General features: G+C 36.8%; 1 protein-coding gene and 1 non-coding gene across 2 annotated transcripts; one reads left to right on the forward strand and one right to left on the reverse strand.

Moving 5' to 3' along the window:
- Nucleotides 1-454: 454 nt before the first annotated feature.
- On the forward strand, nt 455-6,078 carry LOC120084467 (probable LRR receptor-like serine/threonine-protein kinase At1g05700). The gene is made up of 13 exons (XM_039040252.1): nt 455-684; nt 986-1,532; nt 1,635-2,092; nt 2,170-2,302; nt 2,386-2,457; nt 2,734-2,805; nt 2,895-2,975; nt 3,338-3,489; nt 3,648-3,865; nt 4,185-4,311; nt 4,548-4,610; nt 4,688-4,877; nt 5,604-6,078. The coding sequence occupies exons 1-13, from the start codon at nt 579-581 to the stop codon at nt 6,007-6,009; spliced, it is 2,625 nt and encodes an 874-aa protein (XP_038896180.1). The 5' UTR covers nt 455-578; the 3' UTR covers nt 6,010-6,078.
- A 3,111-nt stretch (nt 6,079-9,189) lies between these two features.
- On the reverse strand, nt 9,190-9,294 carry LOC120087461. The gene has a single exon (XR_005484602.1). It is a non-coding gene; the product is annotated as a small nucleolar RNA R71 (small nucleolar RNA).
- Nucleotides 9,295-17,508: the final 8,214 nt, after the last annotated feature.

A 17,508-nucleotide genomic window follows, 5' to 3' on the forward strand; every position in this document is an offset into this window, starting at 1 on the left:
TTTAAAATTCACACACTTGCTAGATACAAAAATTGAAAGTTTATGAATTTGTTAGATATAAAATTTAAATTTATATCTAATAAATCAATTGATTTTTTCTAAAAAGAAATTGATGTTACCAAGGATTTATTGGAAATACAAAATTGAAAGTTTAAGAATTTATTTGATACTTTTAAAAAAAATTCTTAAACACTTTTAAAAATGGAGACGCAAACTTCAATGTTGGCCTGTAGTATTTTAACCGGAAAAAAAAACATTTAAAAAGTTAGCACCAGATGATTTTAAGTTGAACTAAGACTTGTGGTCATACATTGATAGCTGTCACAAAATCATTAAGGACTTAAAAACTCTACTAATCCAATTAAACTTGTTGAATATAAAGTCAAAGGTATCCCATGTGCCCAAAGTACTTAATTTAACTTCTCCAATCTTCCGTTCTGTGAAGGGAATTCCTCTTATGTTGACTTTCCATTATCATCAAAAGCTTGCCATTTATGTCTCAAGCTGCAAAAATGGCTGTTTTCTGATCAGTTCTCACCAATCAATGCAGGGAAAGGTATATACTCAACATAAAGAGGATGATGATAATGGGAGCATCAAGCCATTTCTTGTCTGCTTTTTTCCCAAGTGCTTTGGCATTGACATTGACTCTTCTACTTCCTGTTCGAGCTTTGGATCAATCAGGTAACAACATTCTCCAACTTCTTTCACATTATATATATAAAGAGAGACTGAGAAGGTTAAACTTTATTTATTAAAAGTATTGATATATTTAAATTTATTAGTAATCCATCAACTTAAACTTTTGGGTTTATTGGTGACTTAACATCATATCAAAGTAGGAAGTTGTGATATAGGGAATAACTTTCAAATCCATGAGAGAAGGAGAGTGTTAAAAGTATCGATATATTTGAATTTACTATAATCCATCAACTTAAGCTTTTGGATTGATGAGTGATTTAATGATATGTTATTTGTCTCTTAGGCTTCATTAGTTTAGACTGTGGATCACCAGAAGGTACAAGATATACTGAAACATCAAACAATATTAGCTATGTTTCTGATGCACCCTATGTAAAAAGTGGAGTAAGTGAAAGCATAGGTTCTAGATTTGGATCTAATAATGATCCATTTCCAAGGCAATTGAAGACTCTTAGAAGCTTCCCTCAAGGAATCAGGAACTGTTACAATGTAAGCATTGTAAATGGTACTAAATATTTGATTCGAGCGAGTTTCTTGTACGAGAATTACGACGGCCTGAATTTGCTGCCAGAATTTGATATCTATATTGGGAATAGCTTCTGGGAGAGAGTAAACTTCATTGACATACACACGGAACCTTTCATTGAGCTCATACATATTACCTCCTCAAATGAAGTTCATATGTGTTTCATCAATATAGGGAATGGAGTGCCAATTATTTCATCCTTAGAATTTAGACCCTTACTTAACATCACTTATCAAGCAGTTTCCGGATCCTTATCACTTCAGTCTCGATTCGACTTCGGTCCATCAGTTAACCAAAAATACAGGTATTTAAGCTCTATTTTTGCAGAAACAAAATTTTACTACTAAAAGTGAGATACTGACTTATATTGTTTTGTTTATTATGTGGCTGCTCTCGCTTTTTAAAGATTCCCTATCGATGCTTACGATCGAATTTGGTCGACGATTAACTACAACGACCAAGAACCAGTTAGAGCCAGTGCCACAACAGGTGTTGTTGAGCAGAACAATTATCAAGTTCCATCCATTGTGATGAAAACTGCTTCCACTGTAAACGAGATCAGGTGGAATACAAAAAACTCGTCTAAATATTATGTGTTTATGCACTTTGCTGAAGTTGTTGAGCTTCAACCCAACCAAAGCAGAGTGTTCAATATCACCTACAATGGGAATTTTTTTTATGGACCTCTAATTCCAAGTTACTTGTCCACACTAACTGTTTCCAATGGAGATCCATTGGATGCAGCAAATTTACATTTATTTTCTTTCGTTTCAACCGACAACGCAACGCTGCCTCCCATCATCAATGCGCTCGAGGTATATTATGTGAAAGACATAATAGAATTGGAAACAAATCAAGGAGATGGTATGCTTCTTTAAATGCACTCTTTGAGTTTATTGAGAGTTGATGAATAGTAATGTGATTTTTCTTTGGATCATTAGTGAATGCAATTACCAATATAAGGTCAACTTATGGGATAAAGAGGGATTGGCAAGGAGATCCATGTGTGCCAACGGGATACCCTTGGAGTGGATTGACTTGTAGCAATGCAACTGCTCCAAGAATCATTTACTTGTAAGTCCAAGTCTTTTATGAAGCTCAGATTTTAGAGAATGGATCACATTAATTCATGAGAAAATGCAAAATCTTGTGTACAGGAATCTATCAGCAAGTGGATTGACAGGTGAAATATCCTCTTACATATCAAATCTAACAATGTTGCAAACTCTGTAAGTGTCTCTCTGTTAGGATTCTTAGTATGGATTTACATTAGAGATATTATTAGGATATTAGGAGAGCATAAATGTCATTAGTAAAACAGTTTGTCAAAGTGCTTTGGGTTTGGGTAGTTTTTAGGAGAATCCATGCTTCTGGAAGTTATTTGATTTTTGCAATTTTACTTTCTTATTTCAATACTATTTTCTATCCATTTCTGTTTAAATGTTTGGTCCTGTCATATCCATATAGAAGATTTCTGCAAACTTAATAAGCTTGTTCTCTATCAGGGACTTGTCCTACAATGAGTTGACTGGAGAGCTGCCAGAATTCTTAACAAATTCGCCAAATTTAAGAGTTCTGTAAGTTTTTTAGTTTTAGTGCTGGCATCTAGAACATGAAACTCAAGACGAAAATTGAAGGCCATCAATCCCTCTACTGTTTTTTGCAGCATTTTAACCAGCAACAAGCTCACAGGCTCAGTTCCTGAAGTTCTCTTGCAAAGGGCTGAAGCTAAATCACTCACTTTAAGGTTATTTCCCCTACACTTCATTCCAAGGGCGGGTTTGGAATGGCTTTCCAAGTGTTTAATTACAAAGTATTTTCATAAAAAATATGGTTTTAACCATTTGAAAAGTCGATCCAAATAGGCTCCAAGTTACTTCTCATATTTTCTGTTTAGTTTTCTTTATTGTCATGTTGTTTGTTTGAAATGATTTTTCAAGTGCATAAAAATATGTTTGCAAGTGCAAAAAAAAAAGTGTTAGCAAGTACTAAGAAAATCATTCCAAATTGGCCTAAATATAATGTTCTCATATTAAATTACCACACTAACAGAAAATGCAAATGAAAATTCATTTGGTTAAAACTGATATTGTCTTCTGCTTGTGCAAGTGTTGGTGAAAATCCAGATCTTTGTACATCACTTAGATGTGATAACAAGAAGAACAAGTACTTGGTTCTTATAATTCTCTCCACTATTGTAGCTGTGCTCTTACCTATCCTAATGGTTACTCTTGTACTCTACAAAAGAAGAAAACAAAGAGGTAAATCTCTCATTTCACTTGCTTCTGTTTCTGTACTTCGTTAATTCCAGCACATTTCAAGTAAAAAAAAAACTTTTAACTCGGGTAAAAAGGATAAAAATTTCCTGAATGATGAGTGACTAGAATGAACCAAAATGTGTTGATTTTCCTTGTTGCAGAACATCTCAAAAGATCAATACAAGAAAGATTGCTTAAATCAAAGAACCAACAGGTTCACTACTCTGAGATATTGGTTATAACAGAGAACTTGAAAACAACTATAGGAGAAGGAGGATTTGGAAAAGTATATTTGGGTGTACTGAGTGACAAAATTCAAGTTGCTATCAAGTTGCTGTCTGCATCGTCACGGCAAGGCGCCAAAGAATTCAAAGCAGAGGTTTCAGTTCTTTTTCTGTCATTTGGTAACAATTTTCGTTTTTAGTTTTCTATTTTTGAAATTTCTTCTTTGTTTACTCCTATTTTTTCAATTATAGTTTTCAACAAAAACACTTGAATAGGTTCTAAAAACAAAAACTACTTTTCATAGTTTTCAAAACTTGACTTAGTTTTTTAAAATATTGGTACAGAGTGGATAGCAAAACAAAGAAACTTATAGATAGAAGTAATGTTTATAAACTTAATTTTCAAAAGTCAAATGATTACCAAATGCGACCTAAATAACTAGAACCTGACATATATTATGTTCTAAAATGCAGGCTCAAATATTAACCATTGTTCATCATAGAAATCTGGTTTCTCTCATTGGTTACTGTGATGAGGCCGAGAACAAGGCTCTCATTTATGAATTTATGGCTAATGGAAATCTACGCAAACATCTATCTGGTAATTAGTATACAATCTTTATAGAAGAGATTTTTTTAGCTAAGAGCTTTTACAACTTTTTTTTTTTTTTTAATTCATGTTTTGAGTTGCATGTCGGAGAAGTTTTTCTTTGTCAAGAGCTATGATCACAAACAAAATCCATATATAACTCAATCCCTAGGGTCGAAATCAAATATTGATTTCGGGTTTTATTGTTTGTGACTACATAAGATGATTTTCTTTACAATTTTTTGCAGATTCAAGCACAACAGTTTTGAGTTGGATGCAAAGACTCCAAATTGCAGTTGATGCAGCAAAAGGTGTATTTACACAAAACTTGTATTTTTTTGTTTCTACTTACCCTTCTAGTTTGTGACATATAATAAACAAACTGCAGGGCTGGAATATTTGCACAATTGTTGCAAACCACCTATACTTCATAGAGACTTGAAGACTTCAAATATCTTATTGAATGAAAATTTGGAAGCTAAAATATCAGATTTTGGACTCTCCAGGATATTTGCAAATGAAAATGATACTCATTTGGCCACACGCCCTGCTGGCACCTTTGGATATCTTGACCCTACGTAAGTATCAATTATCAATTATTTCTTTTTATCTTCCTAGTCTTAAATGACTTGTTTTTTTAGTTCCTAACTTTAAAATTTTTAAATATTACTTTGGTTCTTGTAATTTTGATTTTCTTTCAACTTTTATTTATTTTGATCCCTATACTTTTAAAATGTTTATTCTGGTTCATCTACTTACTAAAAGGGATCCTTTTAGTCCCCTAAAAAATGAAGTGAAGGAACCAAAATGGTCACTTTTTAAAAGTATATGGGCCAAAATGAACTAAAGTTGAAAGTACAAGGACCAATATGAATATTTCGAAACTATAAGGACCAAAATGAACCAAAGTCAAAACTTCATGGACCAAAGTAGTATTTAAACCTTGATTTTGTAAGGTAGTTTCCTTTTTAACACTATGAACTAAATTTTGACATGACATGTCTATTGAACAAACATTGGTTTGATTTGGCAAGACAACAAATAACAAAAAGTCCAACATACCTTCTCTTTGAAGCAACATATCAAATCCCTTTCATAGAACATGTAACTTTTTTTTTCTCTTTAACTATATATCCAATTCTTTCTATCGACAATCCATCACGTTATGTCAAATCAACCAACATTTGTTCAATACGTATGACTTGTCATTAGTCGGTTAACGATATTAAAGGAAGCATTTTGTGGACATACACACAAAAAAAGGGGGGGAAAGAAGAAAACTAAGACATAAAAAGCTGTTGCAGGATTCATTTATGTGGAAACTTCAGCAAGAAAAGTGATATATACAGTTTTGGGATTGTGTTATTTGAGCTGATAAGTGGAAAGGCAGTGATAATGAAGAGTTCAGAAAATGAGATACACATAGTGGATTGGGCAAAGGCTTTGATTTTAGAAGGTAACAGCCAAAGCATTGTGGATCAAAGGTTAGAAGGCTGCATTGAAAGCTGTTCAGCTACAAAATTTATGGAGCTAGCTTTGTGTTGCACACTCCCAACTTCATCACAAAGGCCTGAAATGAGTGATGTGGTGAAACAACTCATTGAATGTCAAGAAATGGCTCACAATAGAACCACCTCACATAGGCCACCTAATAATCTCAACTTTTCTTACACTTCAATTGGTTCTGATTCAATTTTAAGTCCTAGATAGAAACTCATAAACAAATTATATCATTCTTTTCTTTTGATTGCTGTCTTCAAGTTTCTATCCATTATTTTATACCCCATTAGAAATAATGTTTAAATGCTTCATTTATAGCAAGTAATGAATGGATGTAGTCTTTTTCCATCCACATGGGAAACATTCTAGTACTACGCTAGTACATACTAATTTTACTCCACATTTAACACATTTAACACATCATTTGATTATATTTCATTTTAATTTAAGGATTCAACATTTCTTTTATGGTAAGTAATGAATGGAGTCAACAATGGACTATTACGTCACATTTTTGTTTAGTAAATTATCTATCAAATCAATTTAGGAACTTTTTAAAACTATGTTTTAAACTCATTTGGAAACTTAAGGTTCTAGTCCAAATTTTCTAAACCAAAATTTTAATTTTCACAAATTATTGGTATAAAAATGATTATGGACTTGTTCTACTCTTGCATTAGAAATTTAAGTTAAAGATCATTTTATACTCTAAACAAACTAAAAGAGTCAGAAGTTCAAAATTTCCACTCTATTGTGAACTAAAATAAATTAGACACTTGGTTAGAATTTCGTTTTAAAATAGTTCATACATAATTTTTCCATGTCAATAAGACTTCTTTAAATGCAAAGTTTATCGAAAAATTTGGGCTAATGACCTAATATTTCGGTCCATAATGCCAAATGACCCCTTTTTTTAAAGATCTGTCAATTGACCCTCTGCTTACGTCATCACGGTATGAGATTACAAAAATGCCCCTCTAATCTAAACGATACTCTTACGCTCAAACTCAACGGTTATCCCACGCTCAAAATTCTCGTGCAAGTGTCATTCAATCTCGCTCTGCAAAACCATCGTCCATCTACTGCCGTAATCGAAGTTCTTTACTAGGTTAGTGATAACGAATGCACGTTATTACAGCACAAAGTTATAAAACAATGCAGGATTGCGATGGTAAAAATATACAATATTGCGTCCAAAAGCATTAAGTTCACAACATTGTGATCACATGCGTCCATCGCATTAAAACAACTAACTTATGTATTTTGTGCAGAAAATGCATTGGCACAAGGCAGAAATGCGATACGAAGAAATTAACGTCCGAGCGCATTAAGAGATTGCGACCGCAAGGCTATGCGATCATATGCGCTCGCGAAAATCTGCTCAAGAAGGTGGCCACATAAAGCCCACACATCAAGGTGAAAGCTTAATAAATCACGATGGGACAGAAAGTTGATGACGGTCGACTCTGAATTAAGTTGACAAGCCGTTAACGACACTGTAGCAAATACACTCAACTTTTTGGTGACAAATATTCGGCTCATCAGACAGAGAATTAATGTGATCCCATCAGTGCAATCATATGAGAGAAAAAGCTCTTCACCCTGAAGCTCTATAAATACCGAAGGCCACCTTCATTGAAGAAGTTCGTTGAGTTTAGAGAGTTCACCATATAGACGATAGTTAGCATTATTCTTAGTTTTCTTATACTTAGAAGGCGGAAGCGAGAAAAGGGAAAAGATGCCGGAAGATCGTCCTGGTTAGCTCGAGAGAGTGCCAGGGAGGGTGAAAAACAGAGAGCGGGCCGACTCTTGCGAAAGCAAGAATATCTTTTGAGCAGAGTAGAGAAGAATAGTGTAAAAAGCCTTGGGAAGCAAGAAATTGTTACCAGGCTCTTTATCTTTCTTTCACATTGTCATTCTGTATTTTGATTTAATATATAGAATGGAACTTGCATTTCTACATCTGTTCACTCTCTTTAAAATACACATGAGTAGCTAAAACTGTCGAATGGTTTGAGAAATACTTAGCTAACATGACCTAGGATCTTCATTGCATGCGATCATCTAGTCTTATGTTGCGTCCATCACCTCTTTAGAGCTACTCGAGAGAGAGTTTAAAGAAAGAACCTAAGACTTGAGAGAGCTAGGTTAGAATCTAGACTTGAGAGAGCAAGATTAGATCTGCATAAGCAAGAGATAGAGACTTAGAGATAAGCTCTATTTTCCAACATGCATCGCATGCACCCTAGAGATAGGTTATGGTAGTATGCGGTCGCTTTGTGTATGTGTATGTCATTCGTCATCGCATAGACAAAAATAGAGGCTTAAACGTAGGTCCTATAGACACCATCGCATACATCGCATGCGTTCTAAAATTAGAAACCATAGCATTTACATTGAGAGATGATTTGCTGTTGTATGTATGTAGCATGATCGCATAACATGAACACAATCTTAGGAAGTGTTAGTTAAATCCCTTCTCAACCCGTTCCCTCGCATACTCATCGCATCTTTCGTATTATTAACTCTTTTCTCAAATCCGCCGCATAGCTTTTATACTTCAAATAGCAAACCAACCAACATTATGATTTATTTGTTACCGCAACGTAATCGAAATTTACCATCGCATACTGTATCCCTAGGCCCTGTGTTCAACCCTGGGCTTATCAGGCAACTCAGTAGGATTTATACTTGGATCTTGTTGAGAAAACTTGCTTGCACAACGCATATTCTACCATCGCATTCTATACCATTATTTCATCGCATAACAACACACATCAAGTCTTTGGCACCGTTACCAGGGACTACAGAAATACATTGTGCTAACGGTAATTTTTTTATTTTCTTTGCAGCTTTCAATCTTTGGTGAATTACAACCCAGAGCTTGAAAGAGCGTTCTAACGAAGATTGAGAAACAACCGCCAACAACAACAAGACAGAATTCCAAGAATGGCGGAACAACCGGAAGAAAGTGTCGCAAATGCAAACAATATAATGGCCAACCCCATCCTCCCGACGAATGACCACAATAGACCCATCCGAGACTATGCGTCACACAACCTATATGATTTCTCCTCAGGAATCATGAGGCCAGCTCTGGACGAATCAAGGTTTGAAATGAATCCGGTTATGTGCAAATGATTCAAATGGCCGGACAGTTTGGTGGCAGGCGTGGCGAGGATCCCACGCCCATCTCTGGAGTTTCATTGAAATCTTGCAACACTTTTGTGTTCCCAAATATCTCTGCTGAGGAGGTTCGAACGTTGTTCCCATTTTCTTATGCGATCAAGCAAGGAAATGGCTTATTCTCTCGACCCAGGGAAATAACATCATGGGAACAAGTAGTGGAAAAGTTCATGAAGAAATACTTCTCCAACAGAGAACGCAAGAAGGAGGAAGTTAATTATCGAATTTTGAACAGGAAATTGACGAATCACTCAGTGATGCTTGGGTGAGGTTTAAGAGGCTGGTAAGAGATTGCCCGCATAACGGCTTACCAGATTGATACAGATTGGAGATTTTCTACCACGAAACTGAACCCTGCATCGCAGACGGTTGCCAATGCGGCAGTAGCTAAAGGTCTGCTGGATAAAACATGACGAGGCAAAAAATATACTTTGATAATATTCCAAAAATCACGAGGACTGGAGAGAAAGCGATCAAAGATATAAATTAAGATAGTGACGCGAATAATGGGCCATCGCATCCTACAAACCTAATGAACGCGATGATGAGTTTGTACAAGGCATCGCAATCAATAGACGGAAACACAAAAAGGGTAGGTCAACGCAATTTGAATTGCTCAAACAACCAAGTTGTGTCACTGTGGAGAAGCATATTCGATTGAAAAATGCCAAGGATCCGCAGTCATATGCTTCATAAAGAATAATCCTTTCTCTAATACGTACAACCCCGGGTGGAGAAACCACCCTAACTTCGCGTGAAAAAATCAAGAAACACAATTTTCAACCAGTGGGCACAAAAGAAAGGCCACCAGGATTTTTCCCGGAACAAACGGTCAACCGCAAAATTCAAGCCAGCAGTTCGCAGGCATCGCAAATTCATCTATAAAGAGCTTACTAAAGCAGTATATTGAGAAAAGAATCAGTGCTTCAAAATCAAGCGACGTCCATCCGAAATCTTGAGATTCAAATAGGAAGATTTGGCGAACTAAAAAATAGACCGCAAGGAGCATTGCAAGCTCAACTGAGCTCCCTTGGCAACTCTAGGGTCACAGGAAAGGAACAATGCCTAGCAATCTCCTTGCATAAGTGAAAAAACGACAGCAGAAAAAGGGGGAAGAGCCCACCCGGACCAACTCAAATGCGGTGATAATCAAGAGCCGTTGACATATGATTAGAAGAGCCCAGAAGATAAACCCAGAAGTTGCGCCCACCATCAAGCTTTTAGAGCACGAAATAGAAGTACAGCTACCACATGCCTGCAAGGATTGAAAAAGAAACAATGATAAGGTAAGATCGCTATAGTGGCAGTCACGCAAAAATACTATACTCCACAAAAATGAGCGACCAGGAAGCTTCACGATACCCATGCTCAATGGATGGGTCTACATTGGTCAAGCACTATGTGATCTTGGCAAGATAAACTTAATGTCCGCTATCAATCTTCAAACGATTGAATATGGGCAAACTAACGGCCCACGACGAAGACTCTCCTGCTTGCGGACAGATCCCGATACTCCAGGTAAGCTGAAAAGATTTCGCCAGTCTTAATTGAAAATTCACCTTACCGTTTAGACTCCATCATTCTGGGACTATAAACGGACGAAATGCGTCCATTCATATTGGACGACCATACCTCTCGACGGTCGCGCTCAGAATTGATGTGCATAAGGGGGAGATTATAATGAACGTCAATGGGGAAAAGCTCTAGATTAAGGCAATCAAGATCCGAGAAGACCAAGAAAAGAAGAGGAAGTCGCCTTGGACGTAAAAAGCCCAGATTGAAATAAGAAGTCCCTACGTTACTATGCATCTCAAACTCATCAGGGACGCAATTCTTTGGGATATCCTTTTCCTATCAACGATTTATGGACTTTCGTACCTTTCTTTTATCTGCATTGTATATTTGTCCTTTTTCATTTCTAAACAAAAAAAAAAAAGAAAAAAAAGGGAGAATGCGATCGTCTTGAATGATCGTGGTAAACGATTTTGCTAACTCTATCTTTTATTTAACCCTCTCAATGTTTTCCTTGCAACGATCGTGGTGAACAATTGTGAAGGAGCTACGCGAAAGATGCAACTACCTTATTCTACCACCGCAATCAAAGAGAGTAGTTCGTCGTAGAAAAGGATGCGATCACAAGTAATGCGGGTGACAGAGCAAATTCGGGGGCTGTATCTTTCCTTGACTTTGTTTATTCCAACTTTCGCTCTATCACATATCATTTTTAACTTTGATAATTTTTTCATCGCATCCTCTTTAGTCGGCGCAATCATTTAACATTGATTAATTTAGTAAGCCACCGCATTATTTCACTTTGCCAATTATGATTTCAATGATGAAACACATGCCTCTATTTTTTCGTATATACTAGAGTCAACTTAATTTTAGGACAGTCATCTCATGAAATATATCTAGAAGTTAGTGGTCTGCCAACTTTCTTTCAAACTAACTTTTTACAAAACTTTCTAAGAGCATCGCATGACTTCTTTCAATCTTTCAGCAATGGGGACATTGCTGCGTTTAAATTTGGCGGTGCGGTATTCATTTTCAATCTTGCTATTTTTATATTCTAAAAAAAAATCATAAAGTTGTGATCGGATCCTACTCGTAATTGGATGTCTGCATGATACACGTGGGGGCAAGCCAAAATGAAGGTAAGAATCGTGATTAACGCATAAACAAATGATCGCAACTCTGCAGCCAAATGGGTATGAGTTTAAATTGAGAAAGAGTGCCTTGCTCGTAATTGGATGTCTGTACGACACACGTAGAGGTAAGCCAAAACGAAGGCTAGGCATTTGAATCAGTGCAGGGTCATAGAAAAAATATATATCTAAAATATGCAAGGATAAAAAAAATCATTTGAAAATACCCCAGTTGGAAAAAAAAGTTTTTTATATGAAATAAATCATGCGATGTCCTAGAAACAAGTGAAGTCTTTTTTTAAGGTTAAACTTGCGATTCCTAAATTTTAGAAATATTTTAAGAAGAGACTTGGATAAGAATTAAGGAGATTTTGGTACATAGGATTTAAATAAGGCAACCTTGAGAAATCTAGGAAAGAAGAAGGTTGCCGACTTTCTAGAGAAAATCTTTAACTTATGCTTGAGAACAAGCATTGTTTTAAATTTAGAGGTGTGATAACGAGCAGAAATGCATGTTATTACAGTGCAAAGTTATAAAACAATGCAAGATTGTGATGGTAAAAATATACAATATTACGTCCAAAAGCATTAAATTCACAACATTGCGATCACATGCATCCATCACATTAAAACAACTAACTTATGTATTTTGTGCAGAAAATGCGTTGGCGCAAGGCGGAAATGCAATCCAAAGAAATTAAGTTGACAAGCCGTTAACGACAATGTAGCAAGTACACTCAATTTTTCGGTGACAAATATTCGGTGCATCAGATAGAGAATTAATGTCATCCCATCAGTGTAATCATATGAGAGAAAAAGCTTTTCACCCTGAAGCTCTATAAATACCAAAGGTCACCTTCATTGAAAGAGTTTGCTGAGTTTAGAGAGTTCACCATATAAATGATAGTTAGCCTTGTTCTTAGTTTTCATATACTTAGAAGACAGAAGCGAGAAAAGGAAAAAGATGCCGGAAGATCGTCCTGGTCAGCTCGAGAGAGTGCTAGGGAGCATGAAAAATAGAGAGTGGGCCGATTCTTACGAGATCAAGAATATCTTTTGAGTAAAGTAGAGAAAAACAGTGTAAAAAGCCTTGGGAAGCAAGAAATTGCTACCAGGCTCTTTATCTTTCTTTCACATTGTCATTCTGTATTTTGATTTCATATATAGAATGGAACTTGCATTTCTACATTTGTTCACTCTCTTTAAAATACGCATGAGTAGCTAAAACTGTCGAATAGGTTGAGAAGTACTTAGCTAATATGATCTAAGATCTTCATTGCATGCGATCATCTTGTCTTATGTTGCATCCATCACCCCTTTAGATCTACTCGAGAGAGAGTCTAAAGAAAGAACCTAAGACTTGAGAGAGCTAGGTTAGAATCTAGACTTGAGAGAGTAAGATTAGATCTGCATAAGCAAGATATAGAGACTTAGAGATAAACTCTGTTTGCCAACATGCATCGCATGCACCCTAGAGATGGGTTATGGTAGTCTGCGATCGCCTTGTGTATGTGTATGTCATTCGTCATCACATAGACAAGAATAGAGGCTTAAACATAGGTCCTATAGACACCATCGCATACATCGCATGCGTTCTAAAACTAGAAGCCATAGCATTTACATTGAGAGATGATTTGCTGTTGTATGTATGTAGCATGATCGCATAACATGAATGTAATCCTAGGAAGTGTTAGCTAAATCCCTTCTCAACCCGTTCCCCCACATACTCATCGCATCTTTCTTATTATTAACTCTTTCTCAAATTCGCCGCATAACTTTTATACTTCAAACAGCAAACCAACCAACATGTGATTTATTTGTTACTGCAACATAATCGAAATTTACCATCGCATACTGTATTCGACCTTGGGCTTACCAGGCAACTCAGTAGGATTTATACTTAGATCTTGCTGAGAAAGCTTGCTTGCACAACGCATATTCCACCATTGCATTTTATACCATTATTTCATCGCCTAACAACATGCATCAATTAGTAAATTTAACTTTTGTCTTGCATGTTGTCTTGCGTCTGTTTAGGTTGGTTTCATTTGATCGGTCGTCACGTTCATAACTGGTTTTGGGGTTTAATCGGTCGTGTTTGTTTTTTATTTTGGGTTTTGATGTGTTCTGCATTGGTTGAGGACGAAGAAAATATAGTTAGAGTCAGACAAGGTAGTGGATGAGTTTTGCGAGAGCAAGGTGGGCTAGAGCGAGACGGCCGAAAGCGAGATGGGCTAGAGCGAGATAAGAGAGAGTGAGATTAGAGAAAGTGAGATTGGAGAGAATGAGATTAGCGAGACGAGACTTTAACAGTATGTTTTGTTAGTGATTTTTTAGTACGAACCTGTTAACTGATAAGTTGAGTGTTCATACAATGCAAGAGTAATTTAAGATGTCAAAATCTTTGAAAATTCGTGAAGTTGATAGGTTTCCCGAGCAAGTAACTTGTCTGGCCCACGTTGCCAATGGCAACAAGATTGTAAAGGAGAAGCTTACCGAAAGACAGCTAGAGATGTTCAAGAAAACAATTTTTGGTCACTTTGTAGACACTAAACTTGTATTTACAGCCCACTAATCCACCATATGTTATTGAGGGAAGTGAAGAAGTCAGAAGTGGACTCGATTAGTTTCTTTGTCAGAGGAAAGGTCGTCACATTTTTGAAGGACGACTTTTTATTGATCACTGGTTTGTGGCGGTCTCCTACGCGAGTTGTATGGAGTGAAAAGTCCTCACAAGAACTTTTGACGAGGTACTTTGGTAATCAGTCGACCTCAGACGCATTCCACTTGAATTTACTTGAAGAAGAATACAAAAATTTGGTATTTGAAAATGACGATGATGCTATTAAAATTACTCTATGATATTACATAAAGGTTGCAATGATGGGTAAAAATAAGCAAAAGAATGTTGTTGATCGTACTCTATTTGACGATATTGAAGACATAGATTACTACAACCATCTTGATTGGGGTACAATTATTTGGCAAAGGACACTCGACACCCTGAAGACTGCACTGAACGACAAGGTTGGTTTATACAAAGAGAAGGTGAGGGGAAATAAAAATTATGTTGTGAAGTACTCGCTCCGTGGATTTCCCCAAGCATTCCAGGTAGATGTTCCTTAACTTAACTTTATCTTTGGTTTAATATTTACATAGTTATAAATTTGAGTTGTTTGGATTTAGATGTGGACGTACGAGATCCTATCATCAATAGCAGGGAACGTTGCCACTCGAAAGAGCAAGGTAGTTATGCCTCGTATATTACGGTGGTCATGCTCCCACTCGTATCATTCAAAGCACTCGAGAGAGACATTTTTAGTCTCAAAATGTAAGTGTAATCTATCTAGCCACATTATATTTATTCGATTGTTAAATGTACACTAACCATCTTATTGGGTTCCTTAATGCAGACAAAAGTCAAAGAGAGTCTTGTCATGTACGATGCTGAGAAGGAGTTTCGGGACACCCCAATTGATAAACGGGCCATAAGACAAGCACACTTTGACATCGAGAGTTCAGAGAGCTCTAGTAGTTCAAAGAGTGGCAGTAGTTCAAAGAATAGTTCAGAAGGTGGGGAAGGTGAACAACAGTATAATTCAAAAGGTGGAGTGAGGGACGATGAATCTAATGGAGACCAAAACATCCATCAGCCTACTTACACCCCTGGCGAGGATATGTTTCATGATGTGCTGCTGGGTGACGTACGACCTGAGCCTGAGGAGGAGCGTTCTGTCTCGGAGGTTTCAGTACACAGGGAGGGAGGCAATGTTGATTCTAATGTATATTTGTACATGCAGAGCATTGACATCTCAATATCGAGCTTGGATGCCCTGTATCGAACCTCTACGGACACGAGAGACATCAAAGCACAATTGTCAACTATTTTGTCTCTATTATAGTCTATGAAGGGTTCCACAGTGTTTGAGGTGACGAGGTCCCCCACTCCACAGACAGGTCATGATGCCACCATGTCCTCCATCCCGACTCTATCTCGGTCACCCATTCAACCTGTACGTAGGTCACCTACCCCACCTCCACCTAAGTCACCTACCCCACCTCCACCTAAGTCACCTACCCCATCTCCACCTAAGTCACGTACCCCACCTCCACCCATGTCACCTAACCCACCTCTACCTCTCAATTCATCTGTACAACTTGATATCACGACCTCCTCTAACACCCTACATCTTGATTCACAGGTATGATCATTATGTGATTCGAAAATTTTTTTCTTCATATTTATTATTCGACATGTTCACCATTTTGTTATATTTTTGTAGATTATGGTTGAGAGTAGAAAAACAACACGTAAGAGAAAGGTCGTTGATAAATACACACCTCTCGTCGAACCGAAAAAGAAAATAACAAAAAAGAAGGAAATTGAGGTTCAACTTCATTTAGATCGTCCAAATATAAGTACTCTCTCCTTTGGGTACCTACAATAGAATACGGATTCGAGAAAACTATCCTTAAAGTTGGAAAGAATATTATTTTCTAAGTGGTATGTGCATAATCCATGAAATGTCGTGGGAAAAACTGCACGAATGACATTCCCCTACGTCCTAGCTATGTCATCCTCACTTGCCTTGAATGCTTATAGAAGTGAAAGTTGTCCCCACAAACCAACACAATGCTTTGTCCTCACTCACATGCATCCTAGGAAGATTCTCAGGAGGTCACCCAACATAGGATTACTCCAAGCTAAGCACGCTTAACTTTGGAGTTCTTATGATTGAGCCACTGAAAAGGAAGGTGCACCTTGTTGGTATAGGTAGTAACTTTCAATTCTTTTAAGCCTTTCTTAACCATACTTTCATGTCCTTAGGATTACTTTCATTCAGATGTGATCTCAATTCATTCATGTACCCTTCCTGAACTCGGGTCATTACACCTTGTACCTAGATTCTCCATTTTTAACGCTTCACCATATGCATGTAAAACATCATACGACTCTTCTAGAGTACTCTTAGCGAAAGTATAAGCGGTTTCCCTTGCACGCCACGCCTTATCATAACTTATATTTACGCCGTACTCTTTCATCATATCCTCAACGATGTACTAGGTTTATAAACACGTCCTATGCCTATAAACTTATCTTTAATTAGTTCACCAACTATCGCAGTCGTTGCTTGTCTATGGTCATGATTTAAAATTCCAATAGAACATGTGTACGACCACATATACTTCGTGATCTTAAATATGTCACACCTTGGAATTTTCACTCCACGAAGGCTCCATTTACAACTATCCTCTATACATTTGACAGTAAACAAAGACTTAGGTGACTTCTTTACCTTATATTCAAAATTATTGTTTATGAACAGAATAGACAAACTCATTTTTAAATCACTTTTACTCAAAAAAATTTGATCAACTTCAACATCTATCTTAGATGAAGAGGTACAGGCATAATCAATTCCCCTTTACAACATAAAGACATGGAATTCAATCCGGCTGATCTCTCAATAATAGCCACTACAGGTCTATGCACCTCTGAAGGACCACAGTCCATAGAATTCAATCCTACTGATCTTTCATTATCAACCACGAAAGGATCACGCTCTTCTAAAGGACCACAATCCATAAAATTCAAGCATGTTGATCTCTCATTATCAAGCACAGGTCCGTTACATTGAGTTTCTCTTTCCAAGTCCACTGCATGAATGTTGTCATTGTTTATTGATAATGTTGATGGTTGAGTGTTCATAGACAATGGAATATCACCCTCTTCTCGATTAAGCTCATATGATACCTCGTATTGTCTGTCTACACCTATACCATTATGACTCATATTCACATTTTCGTCATGGTATAATTTTAGCGTTATATATAGCTTAACTCTAGAAAGATCGTACTGGAAAAGAAGGAAGCGAAC

Source organism: Benincasa hispida, chromosome 9 (genome assembly GCF_009727055.1).
Source record: "Benincasa hispida cultivar B227 chromosome 9, ASM972705v1, whole genome shotgun sequence".
Classification (NCBI taxonomy): domain Eukaryota; kingdom Viridiplantae; phylum Streptophyta; class Magnoliopsida; order Cucurbitales; family Cucurbitaceae; genus Benincasa; species Benincasa hispida.